General features: G+C 43.8%; 1 protein-coding gene across 1 annotated transcript; it reads right to left on the bottom strand.

Annotated features, from left to right (window-relative positions):
- Positions 1 to 396: 396 nt before the first annotated feature.
- On the bottom strand, positions 397 to 20,723 carry slc4a5a (solute carrier family 4 member 5a; the record flags this gene model as incomplete). Its single annotated transcript, XM_083673097.1, is given in 26 exon segments — positions 397 to 568; positions 2,118 to 2,176; positions 2,276 to 2,455; positions 2,936 to 3,109; positions 3,937 to 4,005; positions 4,156 to 4,228; positions 4,560 to 4,738; positions 5,082 to 5,243; positions 5,414 to 5,527; positions 6,663 to 6,854; positions 7,348 to 7,386; positions 7,388 to 7,410; positions 8,160 to 8,431; positions 8,619 to 8,752; positions 9,074 to 9,248; positions 9,849 to 9,977; positions 10,324 to 10,478; positions 10,671 to 10,758; positions 11,176 to 11,333; positions 12,905 to 12,960; positions 13,166 to 13,273; positions 13,733 to 13,885; positions 14,526 to 14,686; positions 15,341 to 15,470; positions 19,185 to 19,430; positions 20,669 to 20,723. Coding segments are annotated over 26 exon segments (3,456 nt in total).

The raw sequence follows: 20,723 nt of genomic DNA, 5'->3' as shown, positions 1-20,723 counted from the left end.
CACACACTCCCTTTCTCCTATATCCTTCTATGATTTTAAAAGCTATATCCTGCTAATTATACTGTCTTCATGTTCTCGATGGAGATATCCATGACCATTTGCGTCAACATTGAGCCTCCTAGTTTAAAAGCAGAAGCTGATGCTGGGATTTCAGCCACTGAAATGGATAACTGTGCAAAATAAGAGTGAAAATTGTGAAATTGTCAAACCATGAAAAGCCGGCACATGAGGTGTCATTTGTTCGCAGCTGTCAGTCCATGCTACATGAATACTGTTCTCTGCAAGCATCGTTGAAGTCTTAATGCGTCGAGTGGGTCAGCGCTCTATGGCTATGTACAGTACAGCGTCTGGAGTGGTGGGCCCACGTGAGCCTGTGTGCTCTGCCGGGAGTGTCTCTTAAAGCGTGGTCTCGCTGCTCAAGTCCCTGTGACGGGGATGTGTCTCAGTGTCTGTGTCGTCGTAGTCGGACTCCATCTCGATCTTCACCTGGGGCACAGGGCAGGCCATCCCGTGGCCCATGGTGACCCCCGGGGACGAGGGGCAGGAGATCTTCAGATGCAGGGTGATGCTGAGAAACGGCAAGCTCCGGTTATCAAACACAGCCAGAGCCCACATCACAGAGGGAGAGGAGGGGAGAAGGAGAAGGAAACGTCGGCTACACAGGGAATCAGTTTGTGTGGATCTGATGCATAGTATGAGTGAATTAGAGGAGGGTTTGGCAAAAGACGTTAAAGCATGAAAGGGAGATGTGACTGATGTCTGTTCTCTTTGCATTGTTCTGTACCTTTCTACCAACCTGCACACACCCTTCAAGGAATGTGAGGGCGTGGAAAGACAAGCAATGTGTGTGAGGCGTGATTGCCAGACCAGAAAAAAAAAAGAAAAAGAAAGTCAATTCTGATATTGATTAGCAAAAATATGAAGAACTTTGTTCCCTTCAATTTAGTAGTATAGTATATTCCAAACCATGCCTTCTTAAAAGCAATGCAGATATTCTGTACATTCTACCACCAAGTGTGTATTTAGTACAAAGATGCAAAGGTAACAGGCAGAAGTGCACATCGAAGGGTAGAGGGGGAGTGGAATCTGTTTCTAGCTTTATCTGTAAGTGTTACATAAAGAATATGAAGCCAGGGTTGAGCTGCATATTCTCATGCATGGCGGTGATGACAAAACGTGTATGTTTATGCATGTGGGACCCGTATACAGACTGCTGGGCATAGACTGTACGACACATGGAGGAAAAAGAAACAACCAAAGAAAAGCCTGACGCATGTAGCATGTAGCATGGGGTGGGCTAAATGCTGAGCATTCTCAAACATCGCGGATCTTCTACATACAAATACAATTTGACATGAATTGAATGAATCTATTCAAATTTCACACATTTCTACAGAATATAAACCAAGCTAAACGTGAAAAACTGAACGTGAAAAAGAGAGACATTGACGCATCACATACAAGATTACACTAGAACTAGTTTTCCTAACAGCATATAAGAGTGCAGTAAAAATACATACAATAGCAGCAAGGATTGCTTTGCAAATCCCCCAAAATATCTGCATTGTCTTTAAAAGTGCATTGAGAGGAGGGTGATACAACACTTAAGCCCAACCTTGATGAGTCAGAGGAAAATTGTGTCTGTGTTATAAAATATGATGCTTTCATATATAATGCTTTCTTGACAATTGGGATTATGAATTATTGTGTGTGTGTGTGTGTGTGTGTGTGTGTGTGTGTGTGTGTGTGTGTGTGTGTGTGTGTGTGTGTGTGTGTGCGGGAGTGGGTGCTTGTGCGGGTGCGCGCATGCGCGTGTGTGTGCTTGTGCGGATGTGGGTGCGCGTGTGTGTGTGTGTGCTCGTATGGGTGTGGGTGCGCGCGTGTGTGTGTGTGTGTGTGTGTGTTTGTGTGTGCGTATGGGTGTGTGTGTGTGCTCGTGCGGGTGTGGGTGTGTGTGTGTGTGCTCGTGCGGGTGTGGGTGCGTGCGTGTGTGGTCAGTCTGATGTTTATTGTATCATGGATAGTATTTGCCAGGATGACAGTGTGCTACCCATTGAGACTGAGTGTCAGGGTGGAGAAGGTCTTTGTAAGGAACGTGTAGTTTGAGAACACAATACCTGCGGTCCAGGTCAGACTCAGAGCTGGGTGAGCAGTTGGAGTAAGCATGGTACTTCTCCTGCATACAAACACAGACACAAAACACAGCCATCAGAAATAAAGTACAGCAGATTAAGGAAATATCCAGCAGGTGGAAGCAAAACTCTACATTTCTCACCTCATCTTCGCTGTCATCTGCCTTATTCGGTTTCTTCTTGTCCTTCTTTTCCTTCTTTTTCTTCTTGTCATCTTCTTTGTTCTTCTTCTCCTTCTCGGGCAGAAGGTCGTCAATCCATGCTAGGTCGTGTCGGGAGAACACCATGTCCAGCATCTTACGCACCACCAGCAGTCCAAGGATCTGAGCGGCACAGAGACATATTTTCATTGCCCTAACTCTTAAAGATAAGACAATATAAGATGAGATCATTTAAAGATAATGAATAGTACTGAATGAATAGTACTCTTGGGGCTAATTCTTTAAATAAAATTTTGGCTTGATGGTTCATAATAGAATGTTAATCGCTTTCTCATCATCCCACACAGTCCTTAAGGTTAACAAACCTTTGCAAAATAAGCTTTTTCTCATGGGAGTGGGGAGGTGTGCCCCTGTCTGTCCAATCAGGTAATTTCTTGACAATATTTCTGTCTATTTCGAGGACCCAGCTAGCTCAAAAGCTCCCCCAGAGATCAAAATGTCCATATCGTAACTTTAAAATCAGGAAAAAAAAGCATAAAGAAAAGAAATCCCAATTGAAACACTTCAGTAAATTCAGTTCAGTTCAGTTGCCCTAAAATAGCCTAGCCTGAAATGTTTGCCAAGTGATGGAGTAATACATACCATGACAGGGAAGATGATGGCCATGAAGGTGGACTTGAGCACCCAGAGCACGGTCAGACAGATGACCTGCACCAGCGTGAAGAGATGTACCCTCCTCAGGGGCACGTGGCGGAGGAAAGAGTAGTCTGGCTGGTGCTTGGATGGCATCATGCACAATTTGACTCTGTCCCAGAACTATGAGGACAGGTGAGAGACATCAAAATATGAAAAAGTCATCCATGTATTTCCATTTCTGAGGTTTCATCAAGCTAGGTTGAATGACATTCTCTAAGGTCTGATTTACTTAAGCCTGGTCCTGGAGAGCTGCAGTGGGTCCAGGTTTTTGTCCCAGTCTAGTGCTATCACACTAGCTTGACCTAATCAATTGATCATCAAAACCTTAATTAGCTGGATCAGGTGTGTCAATGCTGAGTTGGAACAAAAGCTTACATCACTTCAGCTCTCCAGAACTAGGATTGAGTATAACTGGACTGGATTAAAGGATATTGAGCTTGTAACAGATTTGCATTTTTGTACTTTGAACGGACCCCACTAATGTGCTCTGCTCTCGCTTGGTATTGTAGACGCCCCAGCTGTTTGCTCTGTGACATTTAACTTGAGTGGCAGGAGAAACTAAACAGCACCTGGCCAAGAAGTCCACATTCACTGGAGCCTGTGGTTCTGGGCATGTCTAATACCCTCATTAAAATGCATCTCAAAATTATGCCTGTAGATGAGTCTGGAATACAGGGTCATATTCCCCTCCAGACACACAGATTCTGATTGAAAAGCACCACATTACCCACACAGAGAACGCACATCTTTTTGTGAGGCATGTATAATTCATGCTAGTGGACCACATACCTATTGTCTTTGGTAAAATAGCAAACATGACTCAATCTGCAATGACTGGCATCGCATTGGCATCGCATACTACACACTATAAAGCATTCTACGTGCATGGTATACCTACCAACTTTTAGTTGTTGTTGTTGTTGTTGTTTCTTTGTTCTGCTACATACCTGGATGCCACTGAGAGAAGCCACGCCCATGTAGAGGAACACACCGTAAAGCACTGGCATGGGTATGTACTGAGGGCACATGAGAGGGAGGACACACACGTCAAATGTTATCTTCATCCCCTTGTACATGACATGTGGTCAAATCAATCCACCTCTCCACTTTTCATTGCAATTTGAGAGACGTTAGAATCTCAACATATTTCTCTGTACTATCCTCACCTGTAGAACTGGAGCCAGGAAGATGGAGACTCCCGTCAGTACAAATACCAGAATACCTGTTAGTCTCTGCTCCCTTTGTATAGAGAGAGAGAGAGAGAGAGAGAGAGAGAGGGGGGGGGGGGAGACGGACAATAACAAAACAAAACAGAACACCTCTCCATTTAAAACAGCAGGAGAGTTTGGCCTGACCCTATACATCTTAAGAGCTTTACACACTACCCGGCCGACTTGAACCATACTGTGGTGGCTCGGATATTTTCCTTTCACATTGTCCTTTCCAGCACTGTTTCAGCAACGATGGTGGATGCGTAACCAGGCCAGCCCAGTATAGCTCAGCTCGGCTCAGTGGTATGCATAAGGTTTTAGTGTCCAGAGTCACTGTCTGTCTGTCGATGCTCACTCACCTGACACCAAGGAACTGTGGCTGCTCCCCGGGCGCGCTGGACTCAGTCTCCATCTTCAGAGAGTCGATGTGGGCGAGGGAGATGACGGTGGCAGCAACGTACCAGGGCAGGCCCAAGAAAGAGCAGACAGCCATCAAGACCCCCACCCAGAACAGGTCCAGGTGGTAGCCGCAGCCTTTCTGCAGCCATGGAAAGACACCAAGGAGAAGTTCAACTCAATTGCGACTGTTTATTACAGCTTTCTATTATACAGTACATTCTTAGAATAAGGGGTTCTAAAAAGGTTTTTCGGCTGTCCCTTTTGGAGAACCCTTTGTAGAACCCTTCTGTGGTAAGGGTTCTACATGGAACCCAAAAGTGTATGACATGGAACTAAAAAAAGGTTCTTCAAAGGGTTCTCCAAAAGGGACAGCTGAAGAACCCTTAATGGTTCTAGGTAGCGTCTTTCTTTTTCGAAGAGTGTAGTTGACGTTGGCATTGTAGTGGACAGTGTAGTTGTAGACACCAGAAGGGCTACAGCACCTTCAGCTTGTTCTCTTTGCGGTTGACGATGACAGCACTGATTTGCTGGTCCATGAAGATGAGGATGGTGACGAGGAGAGCTGGGAGAAAGCTGACCAAATACACCCACCATGGGTTCTTCCCAAACGGCAGCACTATCCAGCCCCGGTTGGGGCGCGTAGGCTACAGGGATTCAGAGATTGGACTGTTAGAATGACAATGGAAGAAACATTCCAACACGTATCATGACACACAACTGTTTGAATGGACCGAGAACTTCTGAACGTCTGGACAACCATGATGAACCATAACCATGAATGATGAGAGTTTTTTAAAATGCTCCTTTACAGTACCTTGAACTCTGTGGGGACGATGAGCTTAGGTGTTTGGAGTCCTATTAACATGTCCAGACCCACAAAGGTCATAATGGCCACGAAGATGGAGAAGTCACTGATGAGCTTCCTCAACTGGACCCACAGCCAAAGGAGGCACAGAGGAAGCCAAGAAAACACAAACTCCGAATGAGATACAGTCACATCTCAAATGCATTGATTGGCTCATATATTAAAAATAGTCCTCTCTGTGCAATATGGGCATATATTTCTCTGTCACTGTCTAGCCTGCTAATACATAAATCATATCTAGCTGTATGTGTTAGAGTTAGTCAGTTGTTCTGTGTCACTGTCTACTCTGGCCTGTTGACATGAGTAAAGAACCAAGGGTGTGGTTGACAGGGACCTGCTGATGTGAGGGACATGCAGAGTCAGGTCTCTAGGGACGTCAGGGGAGCCAGTACGTACGTTGAGGATCAGGGAGAGAACATTGTTCATTGGTTGGGATTTGACACCAGAGACAAAGGAGAGATATAGAAGGAGCGACAGGAGGAAAAGATTGTAGAGCAAGAAACAAAGGATGTTCAGGGGAGTATAAAAGGAATAAAGGATGCAGGGGATGACTAACGAAACATAACTCAAAACTTAGTGAAAAAGAAAGTCACAAACTGTTCTGTCATTGCCGTGACATTCATTCACCAACTTTTCCTGCTCAATATTCTCAACAGGCGCGACACCCGATTGAACCGAAACATTGGTGAATAAATGTCACAGCAAAGAGAGAAGAGTTTGCAAATTGTATTTTTATTGAAATTAAACATTCAGGTGAAACATATTGGTGAAACACCAAATATACATAAAGTATAGACATCTGCATTGACCATGTGGCATGTGGACAAGTTATGCATATACATCTACTGTGCAGTATACACAACACATGATGTCCCTCACATCAGCCATTCTTAGGCTGAATCCCTGGCTACAGATACCATCCACCCTGGCTACAGATACCACCCACCCTGGTTACAGATACCACCCACCCTGGCTACAGATACCATCCACCCTGGCTACAGATACCACCCACCCTGGTTACAGATACCACCCACCCTGGCTACAGATACCACCCACCCTGGCTACAGATACCACCCACCCTGGCTACAGATACCACCCACCCTGGCTACAGATACCACCCACCCTGGCTACAGATACCACCCACCCTGGTTACAGATACCACCCACCCTGGCTACAGATACCATTCTTCTGGTCTCACCTTGGTAGGAAAGTAGCGGCTGAACTTGAACTTCTTCAGCGAGACGGTCATGGAGTAGGTGCCAAAGAAGAGGATGAAGGACATGAGGGCCAGATCAGGAACGTACTTGCAGTTGTTCCCCACCAGAGAGCCACCATACTTCAGGCATTCGTCCTTACTCAGCTGACTCCAGTCTAGAGCTGTGATATTCAACTGGGAGGATGGAGGGAAGGAGAGGAGGGCGGGTAGGGGAGGGGAGGGGAGGGGAGAGGAGTGGAAGAACACATGGAGAAGAAGAAGGACGGGATGGGCAGAGTTTTAAGAAAAAAAGTGCAATAGAAAAGAAAGAAGGTGAAGGGGAGAGAAAATGGTTGGTGGAATGGAAGTATCGGATGAGAGAGAGAGAAGATAAAAGGAGAGAGACAACAAGAGAGACGCTGAGAAAGCAAATGGTAGCTAACCGATTCATGTGGCAGACAGATCCCCCATGGGAACCCATTTGCTGTAAACACACATTCCCCAATTGTCTGATAAATGACGAATTGATGCAATGTCAAATGCATATGGAAAGTCCTCCGTGGGAGTAACCTATGAAATATGATGATGCCCTCAAGTATTCAGACAGACAGTGTTTATGACATGGCGCTCAATACCTGACTCCAAATAAAGAAGACAAAATGAAAATAGGATAAAAACAACCACTTACCCCAAAGAGACTACTGTTTTTATCTGGCACTGGAACTAAACACATTGAAGATCATTGCAGCCACTGTTGATGTGAGTGAGGCGATGGAGACAGGAAGGTAATGAATGAGAAAATGCAGAGATGGAAAAAAACACCAGAGGGGCATACAGGGGACAGGAGAAATACAAAAACATAATGAGAATTCAATAGATAGATAGTTAGACTTTGACACTTTGAAGAGACAAAGACAAAGAGAGAGAGAGAGTAGAAGCTCATGCATACAAAGTAAGTGTTACTCACTCGCAGTAGCCAAATTGTGTGTGTGCAGCAAAAACAAACAGGAAACAAATCAGTTACAGTACTCAAATGTCTTAAGTCATTTCTCAGAATTCATGAGTATCCCGGAACAACTCCGCAGGACGTACTGCATGACCCCAATCTGCCCCCTGAAGGGAACTCAGGCCAGGGTTGGGGTCAATTCCTTTTCAATTCTGTCAGTTCAGGAACTGACTTGAATTACAATTAGATAATAATACTTATTTTTTAAAAAGGCATTCATTTTCTATGGTTTTTCAATGAATTAAAATCTTCAATTAAAAAAATTAAGAGTATCTGGGTAGATGTTCCAAAAGTCAGCAACTCACCAGTGTGTGTGCTTTTTGATAGCATTCTAGTGTAAATTAAAAACAAGTTTCAGCATTTGAATTGGAGTTTCAAATCACTTCCTACATGATTGAACTTGAAATTGACCCCAACCCTGGGCTCTGCCTAAGAGCCCTATGCTGCCTAAGAGCCCTATGCTGCATCTCTCTGAGGCAAGGACATGGACTCACTTGGGTCAGGGGCCAGGCACTCGCACTTGTAGGCCGTGGCGTACTCGGGTTTGAAGTCGGTGTTGATGGGGTAGTACTTGAAGGAGCCCACCATCTTCTTGATGGCGTCCGAGATGAAGATAAAGGAGATGAGGCTGGAGAATCCTTCCTCGGTGAACCGGGTCATGTACTTGATGATGTAGCTGGCGTCGGTGGCCACCAGGATGAAGCACTGGAGACAGGAGTGGATCCCTATCCACAGACGCAGCTCCAGGTAATCGATATTGTTGCTCCTGGGAATGGAGACCACAACCATGGACATATGGGTATAGGGGGCAGGCAGTCAGTGGTAGGCATGGATGTTCCTTTCATGGCCCAGGCATGAATATCCACCCTCATGTGACACATGAAGGGTGCAATTAACACTGTACAGTAGTTAAATCGATGTATCTAACTGGGATCTAAAGGGCTTTTACTCACTTGCTGAAATCGAAAAGCAGTTTCTCAAAGATGAGGATGGGGCCCGTGGAGCTGAGGATGATGAGAGGCTGGCCACTAAACAGACAGAACGTCACCCCTGCTAGAGCTGTACCCAGGAAACTCTCCATCACACCCTGACAGAGACAGAGGGAAGGGAGAGAGAGGGAGGAGGGAGAGAGTATGAGGGAGGGGGATGCGTGTGCGTGTGTGTGTGTGTGTGTGTGTGTGTGTGTGTGTGTGTGTGTGTGTGTGTGTGTGTGTGTGTGTGAGTGAGTGAGTGCGTGCGTACGTGTGTGTGTGCGTGCGTGCATGTGCGTTAGAGAGAGAGTGTATATTACATAATGTACTGCTATATTTCAAACTGACATGTGTAAATCATCACAGCCAGCCCTGGCACTTATCTTAAATGGTGAGTATTGAGCTGAATAAATGGATGTAGTGCATACGCCGGGTACCTGGTAGTTGTCAGTGGCATCTCCTAGCAGCCCACCGAAGGTGATGGCATTAGTGATGCAGCCCAGATAGATGAACAACACGGCAGAGATTGACTGGATGTGAAAACCCTCATAAAAATCACTTGGCAACCATGGCAGCTTTCTCTTGATGTCCAGGTACAGACCTCCACAGAACCTGCCACACACACACACACACACACACACACACACACACACACGGTTATAACATGCTCTGCTAGTCTGCTTAATGCATTTTCATCTTTTTAACAGCGGAGGAGTAATTTCAGTCTGTCGCTTCACAGTGACAGGATGGGACAATTGAAGCATGATTTAAAAAAACCTGGGCATGGAAGATGAGGAGCAGAAATGAACATTATTAACCAACCAGCGTGACAGTCTGAGCAGTCGCTGTATTCGTCACTACTGAATGAATGTTGAAAATGTGAAATCAAGTTGACTTTTTGCACAGCTTCAACTCAATTTAACATGAGTTAGGGTTAGGGGTTAGGGTTAGGGGTTAGGGTTAGGGTTAACCCTAACCCCAGCTCTTATTCCAATAACTTCAGTTCAGACCAACTCAAGGTCTGAAAAGAAAGCGAATGTCGAAAAGTGTCAGTTTGACCGCTGCTGCGACGCATTCAATTCCAAAATGAAATTCTATCGAGTGCAGGTTTTCTTTTCTCTGTATTCTGACTCTGCACCCTGCACCCTAAAGACTTTGTTTGAATGAGTTGATCACCTTCATCTCTCTACCTCAGATCACTCAATGGCATACCTCCCAGTGAATGCCAGCTCCTCTCCCAGTTCGTGTGCCACTGGCATCTCTTCATCGTCGCTGGGGCCCCCTCCTCCACCTGCCGCCCCGTTCATCGGGCCCAGCTCGCTCAGAGAGAACACCGACTTCCTACACACACACAATACACACATACACACACACACACACACACACACACACACACACACAGACACAGACACAGACACACCAGAGAGACAGAGAAGGGGGAAGTGAGAAGAGGGGAAGTGGTGATAGATACTTTATTTTCCTCTGGGATGACTAAACAGGAGTAAAGAATTCACAGCCCATTGTTACAGACAGACAAGAAACACAACATCAACACATCAGCGTAACAACAAAACACCATAACCGTAATACACAGCAAGTGATGACAAAGATATTGAAGGGGGCTTAATGCTGTGGGTCTCTGAGGTGACTGATACAATATGGTGAATGATTACAGTGACAGCCTAACCTTTTGTCAGCCGAGGGCACTTTTTTAGGGGGCTCGATACGGATTTTGGGGTCCCACTCTCCTGGTGGCAGCACTATCACCTCATCCAAGAACTCATCTATGCCTGCAATCAGATCATCTCGATCTCTGGCCTTGTAAGCCACATCACTGAAGAGCTAGAGAGAGAGAGAGAGAGAGAGAGAGAGAGAGAGAGAGAGAGAGTTGGGTCATGATTGCAGGATCATTTCAAGACTAACTGGACCTTAAAACGAGTCATAGAGGCCTAACTACCACAATATGATACCACCATTTTATGCTGACTCGATCTTCCCGACAATCAAGTTTGTATTTTCATTTCAGACACTTACATCATCCACCATCAGGGTAGCTATGGCTCGACCGATCTCATTATAGGACTTGGCTTTTCCTTGGGGGCCCAATAGAATAAACAAGAATCTGTGCAGTGGGGGAAGAAAGACTCCTCAACAATAGTTTAGGGCTATGGCATAGCATAGCATGTAAAAACTGGCAGAAAGGAAGGAAGGAGTGAAGTGAAGTATGTGTATGTATATGTACTTGACACTTGTACTTGTACTTAGAAAAAGAGGTGCTACCTAGAACCATAAAGTTTTTTCGGCTCTCTCTGTGAGAGAACCCTTTGAGGAACGCTTTTGCGTTCCATTTAGAACCCTTTCCACAGAGGGCTCTTCATGGAACCCAAAGGGGTTCTACATGAAGCTCAAAATGATTCTTTCTAAGAATGTATGTGTCTGAGGTTGGGTACTGTGACAGCAAAAACTGTAATATCCTTTGAAAAATATACCAATAAAGACATTTTGTATTGTATTGTATTGTCTTGTGAACAGCCATTACCTAGTGGGCACGGGGACCTCGGTTAGTCCTCCCAGAGTGGTGGCCTGAGACAGGCGGACAAACGCCACAAAGGGCTTATCCAGGAAGTCCACCTCACCCACCAGAACGTTGGATGCCTCCGCATCTCTAGGGATCTTTTTCATGAACTTATTCTTTAGCTACGGAGGAGGAGAGGAAGAACACAGAGATTTGACACAGTACATCATGTCACTCAGTATGGACCGCAATCTCAACAGCATTGACAAGATGATTTTGAAGTTCAATTGCGTCACACATAGATACAGTACATGTCAACGGTAATGTATATCAACCAACAATGGATACGTTCTTCTGACAGTGAAAGTGATGAATAATTGCATTGTTTTTCTACGGCTTGACCATTACCACTGTTACCCTTTAAGCCTGTCTGTCCACTAATGGCTCTGTCAGGGGGGAACATCATTACGTTTCACCTCACTGCTAGCAACATGTTTCTGATGGATAACAACACTCTGGTCTCAGAGCATCTTTTTCTGTAGGCTGGAACGATGTAACGGTGTGAAGGAGAATCGCTAAGCCTGTGTCAGTCACCACATGTGAGGCACGCGGATGGGACAATGAGACACGTTTTCCCAATGCCAGCTCAATACTGACCTAGACTACCCTCGCCCAGCCCTGCCGGTGAGCCAGACACACACACACACACACACACACACACACACACACACACACACACACACACACACACACACACACACACACACACACACACACACACAGACAGACAGACACAGACAGACAGACACTAATCAAACACTGGCACACTGGCATGTGTGAAGTTCAGTATGCATGCAAACACAATTCAAACATGCCCAAACATTTGATAAAACAACTCAACCATAATCCATGGCGGCAGTTTACTGAGAATTTGTAGCTTGGATACTGGACAGATAGATGAAGAGACAGTCAGGTGCCCAGGATAACGAATAAGATTAAATCCCTATGTCCTACACATTATCTCAGGTGTTCAAGGAATCATTTGGGGAATTGCCAGTTAGCTGTCAATGGGCAGTGTTGTCCTTGCTCCCTAAAAAAGGGAATCTAGACCTGCTTAAGAGTTGGAGGCCTATAACATATAGACTATAAGATTATTTATATCTCAGAGAAGTATTTGGCCATAAAATTGTGAGAAAGCAACTGTTTTGAACACAATGATCAAGACTCTCTTCATACTCCATGACAGCCCAATTCACCAGGTTGAAATCATTCTGTGGAGTCAACCTCAGAAAAGACTACTCTATGACACTAACACTAAAACAAACACAATCAGAGATTAATGAGACATTGAAAAATGCTGGTTTCCAAAGCAACGATAACACATAACTGCAATACAAACCCTCTAGACCGAATACAATAATTTCTCAACATTAGAATAGGCTAGAAGGGGCAGAAGTAGAGCATACACACACAAAACTCAACACTTTTTTTTTGCAAAAGCCATTGCAAAAGATAGGAATATGAATTCCTACATTACAAACACTCTGGTTGCCATTCAATCAAACAAGCTTTGTGGGGAAAAAATAACTAAATTGTTCACCACAGAGAAAATACTCATTTTAGGTAATGTACTCTAACTTAGATTATGGTGATCTAATTCAACACAAATACTAAGTATGATTTCGATTACATAAAACATGTACTTTCTCTGTGAATTGAGCCTGTAATATTGTCTGTTGCACTAGTGGGTCACCTGGTCTGTGCTGGGAGTGTCTGCAATGTCATTCATACTCCTACTTTGGACATGACCTGAAAAGCAACACAACACGTTAACATGTTAACTAGTAAAAACCTACTGTATGAGGAATGTAAAAACAAACAAACAAAAAAGGCTTTTAGAATAAAGTGAGTTCCTACCCACAAACACAAGACATGGACCCAAACGAAATGGAGTCAAATAGATTGGATGCATGATGAAATAATAGAGCCGTTATATTTCTTCACGGGCACTTACGCAGGCGGCCATAGCTGGCTGACTGCTGTTTCAAGCGCAGGTCCTCAGTGGAGCGGTTGAAGGCGGCATTTGCTCCAGCGGCGCTGCGTGGAGGCTGAGGACTACGGGCTGAGGAAGAGGGAGGAAACACACACAGTGGTTGACAGCGGTGTGAAGGACGGAATGAATGAATGCCTTCATTTGATCCATTTAAAATACACATGGATTTGCCTCCGCCGTTTGAGTACAACGACACACGGAATGTTACTGTAGGTAAGAAGAAGTACAGATTCAGGAGAGATAAACACTGAGATGACAGCATTACAAAACATTGGGAATTTACTTTAACAGAAAAAGTGTGAGGAAAGCTGAGCTAATTTGACTGTGAAAAGAGCTGACTTTTTTTCTTTCTTTTTTTTTCATGTGCTATTTTCCATAGTCTCATATTCCAGATATTCCACCACACCTTGGTGTCGACCATGGTCATGTATGATGCAGTTACATCAATGTATGGGAGCATTTTCGAGGCACTGGAATGTAGGGTTGCTGAGGGCCATGGTGCTCGGCCACAGAGAGAGAGACACTCACCGCTGCCGGTGCTGGACTTGCCCATGTCAGCCAAAGAGCGGTGGATGGGCTTCTTGGTCTGGTGCCTGTGCTTCCGTAGTAGGACAAAGCTGATCTTCTCTCTCAGGTCAGGGGCAAGCATGCCCTCCTCTACCTGTTGCTCGATGATGTCATCTAGTTCGAGGAATAAAGGTTTATTTTCATTTTCATAAAATCAAGTCACACATCAGCATCGTTCATCATAGATCCATTTCCTTCTCCTTATTATGAAACCTTAAAGAAGGCAGAATGTGCGGCTTTCTTCTTTTCTTTGAATAAACTGCCCGCCAGCCTGTACTTCGCAAAACAAGGTGAGTGTGTTTTCCTCTTTTTTTGAGCTTCTCCATCATATGACACCGAATATCACAAGGCTACTTTGAAACATCACTGAAATACACTGAACATAGTAACCGCACACTCACATGTCTACCGGTTGTTTGTAACACATGCTGTCAAAGGAATACAATGCCCAGTGTGTGTAAATGCATTGTTTAGTTATGAATAACAATACACTTAAGAAAAAAAAAAAGGTTCCAAAAGGGTTATTTGTCTGTCCCTGTTGAAGAACCCTTTCATAACCCTTATGGGTTCCATGTAGAACCCTTTTGGGTTCCATTTAGAAGCTTCTGTGGAAAGGGTTCTACATAGAACCCAAAAAGGTTCTTCAATGGGTTCTCCCACAGAAACAGCCAAAGAACCCTTTTATGGTCCTAGGTAGCACCTTTTTTTTCTAAGAGTTTTTTCTAACATTACTGTGTGAATTCTCATGGCTCACCAACGATCTGGGCCAGCGAGTATCCCTCTAGATCCAACAGCACTGTGCCGGTCTGTAGACAGGTCCTCAGCTCAAACAGACTGTGTAGGGACAGGGTGGACACATGGGGCTTGCTCCACCTCTCACCTCCCTCCTCCACCTTCTCCTCGAACTTCACCCATCTGGAGAAGAGCACAGGAACACACAGAGATCGTATTCGATTAGATTAGAAAGAAATGAGGAAATGAGGAAAAGAGGAAATGTATTTCCACAGTGAATACATTACATAGAGATTCCAAGTCACACCCCAGCTCACACCCTGTTTGAAAGTAGGTGTGAATGTCAAGTCTGAGTGTTTGGTTTCAACATCCAGACTTGTAATGAATAGTTACAGGGTGTTGGGAGAAACATCAAGATGTATCTGTGTGGGTCTGCATGTCTCACAATCACATTCACACTGTTAGCTCTGCATTAAGTTATTCAATTATTCAATTCCACACCATGGTTAACACATTTGTTTTTACTGTTTTACTTTTGTTTGCATACACACACACACACGCAGGCACGCATTTATGCACACACACACACACACACACACACACACACACACACACACACACACACACACACACACACACACACACACAGCATGACACAGGTGACTGAAGTTGATCTCATACAGGATGAAAACCTCTAGTAATCCATTTCCAGTTCCATTGACTTCAATGCTAGATTTACGCACGTGGATCTCGAGTTAGGATTCCACCTGTGTGTGTGTGTGTGTGTGTGTGTCTCTGTCTCTGTCATGTTGGTGTGTTTGGACACTGGGTAGTCACCTGGCGGACTCCTTCCACTCCAGCTCCTCTCCTTCGTGCTGCAGTGTGTCCATCTCAGTGAAGAGTGTCGGGTTGGGCAAGTCATCATCCTCTCCCAGGATGAAGCGTAGCCGCTCCGCTGCAGGGGACACTGGGACAGACACACACGCGCATGCGCACACACGCACATGCACACACACACACACGCAGACACACACACACACACACAGACAGACACACATGCGCGCGCACACACACACGCACGCACACACACACACACACACACACGCACACACACACACACACACACACACACACACACACACACACACACACACACACACGCACACACACACACACACATCAGAGATAGTCATAGACCCCTGATCACATTTACTCTTGATATTACTTCAAACTAAATGTAATCTTTGCCCACTGTAACCAGGGGTTTCAAGCAAGAATATGGTGTCAGTAGAAGACACCTCACCATTTTTAAAAAGTTCAGTTGAATGTTCAACTCTCTTCACTAACAAGGGGTTATGAATGTGATATGAAGTGATGACATTGTCGAGGAAAAGAAGCGGTACATTGGTCATGGCCTCTATCCCTGCAGACCTGTCAAACAGCATACAAAATCATTTCACATAGGGGAGACTCGGGCAATTGTACTTCTTTTTGCAATTAACTCTATAGCTCAGAGACCACTCAACCTAGACCAGTCATTTTTTGATATCAGAAACTGACATCTATTTGTCATATAAGTCTCTAAAGAGTTTGGATCACAGTATTGGTTTTAATCCAAAAAGTCTGATGTTACATTTTCCCCCGTGAGCGAGGGCGATTGTAACAGTAGGCAGGGGCAAATGTAACACCTTTAAAAACACACCAAATGAACCCAACTCCAAACAAAATGCGGAAGACAAAATCGACACACACGAACGCTCCATTATCATCTCTAATCAGTCCCTCCAGGATTTCTAAATGCTTTTTTGAGACATCTGCGGCCAAAAAGGCTTGATTTTGCTGCCGATTTTCTGAAATTTTGAGATGCAATTTGTGATTATTCTTTTTTTTTATGCTTAGTGTTAGTTTCACTTAAAGCAATAACATGTCATACTGTATATGCATTGTTCTTATATGATGAACAACTTTCTCTTATACTGTTCCAGCAGTACATGGATGACTAAACAACTTGCCTCTGCTGTCATATAAAACACTGGGAAATAGTTTTGCACAATAGTTATGAAAACAATCATTTTGTCTTTAGCTGATATTTTTGAAGGCAAATGAGATTTTTGTCCCTTGTTCTGCCTGTCAGTCGTTCACTATCAGCTACACACATGAACACGTTGACAGGGGACAAAACACGTTTGTTGATGTGTGGTTTGATTGGACTGGAAATAATCGCAAAATCCTGGAGGGACTGTTTAATGGTAACAGTGTTTTGATCCATGGTGGATCCTTGTCAAAAAGAATGTTTTTATTCTTTGATCTTAACTAGACCTCATGAACCGATAGGCTAAATAACAGTAGCCTTAGGCCCCCATGTCAACCATACTATCCATTAATTATGGATTGAGCCAATGGTTTCTCAATGTTTTGACAGTTTCTTCCCGCCAAAAACAGTTTTGTACAGTTGAACTTTCCGCAGTCTGTTTGTCCATTTAGCCAATTCGAAACAATGTTTCGTATTGAGTTGCTAGTTTGCATTGTTCAAAAGTCACAAATTCCACGGAACAAATCATATAGTGATTCCATACGTGTCAGTTTTTATTCATTTTCTGATAGTTTGGTGTGGCCGGGGCCTAACGCTAGAACCTTTAGTTTAAAATAACCTGTTTCCCAGCCACAGACTGATTAGTGTGATTCACAGTGGTGGCAAATGTAGCTGTCACTCCTGGTGTGCCCAGGACTTGCCCAACAGGTAATTGTAACACTGTGTATACAAGCCATGACAAACCTTATGCGCTAGCTAGCTGGTAACAATTCATGTCAATTTGTAGACAACAGAACAGTAATCATAATGAAATACATTACAGTTCATGGACATTAAGCAACACTTTAAAATACTATGTTGGACTCAAGTCTGCTCCACACTAATGGGTATGATTGGGCCATGAACTGGACAGTATTTCTATGAAACAAATGGGAACATCCCTGACCCCTAGGCTTGATGTCTACAGTGCTGTATGGAATGTACTGAGTGGTCAATGCTCAGCTCAATGACCTGACCTCAAAACAGATATCCTCTCTCATCAATATAGTGATACTAAACCACAAAATAACTCTTTATCCTGTCAGCTCCGATCCCACAGCTGACCAATACGTCAATACTTTTGTACGGTGTAACAATGGCTTAATTAGTCGGTGATAATGAAGAACCAGCTCCTCCACCACACAGAAAGGCATGTGGACTTATAGATAATCAATGACCTGCTTAACTGTATGGTACGATCCCTTTGATTATGTGACATTTACATGATCAGTGTCAAGGATCCCGTATCTGGGTTGCCATCGGGGGGGGGGAGAGAGTGTTGAACCTTGGTTGGTGGCAATATTGTAACCTATAGATGGAACTATAATTACATAGTGAGCTGCAAAAGGACATGAGGGTTCAATGACACTAAATCATTGTATTGACATGAACCCGTAAGAGAATTCCAGTTGTATTGCCTGTTATATAGATATATTACCCTGGAAGGGCTCACTTGTCAAACATTTGTGGGGGAGGGTATTTGTGAATGAAACAATGGCAATGGAAAAAACAAACATACGAAAGTCAAGCTGAGGACAAACTATAGGAGAAGGTTCAGTGATCTTACCCACCTATTCAAAATCACCTATGTTCTCCTTTATCATATTAGTATCTTACCATAGAATGAGTAAAGAAATAATAGACCACAATGGTCAATGCACTGTTGAGAGATGCTCTGTTTGCTCCATCTGCTTGCAGGGAGGCGTGAGAGGGTTCATTTACAATGTCTAACACAGCAATTAGGGGTTATGAGTTGGCGGAACAAAGCGATTGTACTGTATGTCTTGTAGCACAACAAAAAATGACTACATTTCTCTATCTCTATAATTCTCTATCCGGCCATTACAAACCCTCAGACGCAAACACAGGGTGGGTATTAATCTTACTGCTGGAGAGACTCTCACTGGAGCTAAGTAGCTCTCTTTACCGTGAGGAGGAGAGATGGGGGACATCAAAAGGTCCATTGATCCTCCAAAACGTTATTCCCTTCACAAACTTGTTTTACTTTCCTTCTTTCAAAAGTGTTTCCTTAGCTTTTATCTCTCATCTCTTTGTTGTTCTTTTTTATTTTTTTTATTCACCACTAGGGATATATTTGAAATCCAGTGTTATTATTCATGTACAGTACAGTGGTACGTTTGCAGTGGCTGCTCTCCTGAACCGGAAAGCATAGAGAGAAGAACAACGTGTTCCAGCTATTGGGCTGCCACGTGACCATTCATTATCCTCATGAATAATCTACTGAACAATTCAAACAGTCCATCCAGCTATGATTGTCAATGCCTATGTTTGATGGACGGGAAAGGGTAGAAGATAATGTCAAAGCACAGAGCAGCAATTACGTATACTGGAGGTGACCTGTCTGTCTGGGTGTCAGAGTTATGGTATGTGGGAGGCGCTCCCTACCAAAAAGGGTCCTTCAGCTGTCCCTGTGGGAGAACCCTTTGAAGAACCCTTTTGGGTTCCATGCAGAACCCTTTCCACAGACGGTTTTGGTTACATGGAACACAAAAAGGGTTCTTCAAAGGGTTCTCCCACAGAGACAGACGAAGAACCCTATTGGAACCCTTTTTTTTTTTTTTTTTTAAGAGTGTGTGGAGGAAGACTCACTGGTGCGGTTGATTTCAGGAGGGACGATGAGGTCGTCCATGACCCCCTCCTCTATGTCTACGTCTCTGTATCTGTCCCTGTCGTCATGGTCGTGGTCATGGTGGTCGCCGTGTCGGTGGTGCTCATATTGTCGGTCTCTGTCCATGTCCCTGTCCCCCACGTCGCGGCTGGACATGGAGCGTCTTCGCCTGCGTTTGCGCCGGTAGCCTCGAGGCACGGGGACGCCAATGTAGATGGACTGATGGTCTGTGGACAGCAACGTAACGTAATGACAACATCAGAATCAACAGATTAAATAGAGCGAGAAGAGGTAAATATACTGCAAGAAATATATTATAGAGCATAATCAACCTTAGAAAAGCTCTGAACCACCAAACTGAGCAAAAACAGACTGAAATAAAAAAGATTTATTTTAAGAACCTAATCACACTATTCACTTAATCGCTGGTACACAAAGGAATATTTCCATGAATGTTAAATCAGTCACTATGAATACATTATGATACGCTGTCTCTCTCTGTTTTTAATGAATAAACCAATAAAACATCCTCAATTAAGAACGAAAATTAATGAACAAAAAAGCTAATCTGTTCTTATTCAAATCGTACGAATCATTTGCATATTTTTTAAATGACTCCTCTCCACATCATCCTCTTCTAATCACTTTTTCATGTTTTACTTTCATCATGTCAGCTATGCAAAATGCTCTATTGGTCTTTGGTCTTGCTCTACTATCTTAAAACGGCATACTGTCAGTTATGATGACACTGACTATACTGCCACTGTACAGTGAAGCTAAGCTATCCCACCAACTAGAGAAAAACACAACTGGTACAATAATTAGACCATTGTACCAAACCAATGGTGTAGAAAAAGCCTGCTGAAATAATTGACTATCTACAATTATTTGACTAAATGACCTCCGAGTGCTAGGCAGAAACGGATGTATCAAGCCAGGACCTAACTGTGTTACTTCCCCTTCAGTGCAAAACAAAACTCAGGGAAATCAATGATGCTCTGGCAAATGGACAAGCTAGAGGCCTGCTCTGGACATGGTGTGCTAAATTAGACCAACCTGTATACACACATACCAACACACAAACGTGCTTACACGCATGCACACACACACACACACACACACACACACACACACACACACACACACACACACACACACACACACACACACACATGTACACTATGTCGGGTGTTGTACAGTAAAAGGTATCCCAGTTCCCATAACAGAAAACTATCATCACAGAAAACCATAATTCATTTCTAACAAGATTAACTACATATTTACAACAATTAGTAGATTGGATTTAATAAAGATACATTATTGTATTGGATAGATATCAAACTACAGTGATGAATCAACTGTATAATTATAATTAGTCTAACTACATACAATTATGTAATGAGTTTTCGATTTTCTTTTAAACGTGGGTCAGACTCAGACTCAGAATACAGTTGATCTCACTCACCCTCCTCCCCTTCATAATGAAGGTGGGAGACCCCCATGCCTCTGTCTCGATCCAT

This window comes from Argentina silus (assembly GCF_951799395.1).
Source record: "Argentina silus genome assembly, chromosome: 7".
Lineage (NCBI taxonomy): Eukaryota > Metazoa > Chordata > Actinopteri > Argentiniformes > Argentinidae > Argentina > Argentina silus.
Note: the sequence above shows the minus strand (reverse complement) of the source record. Positions and strands in the feature narration are given on the sequence as shown.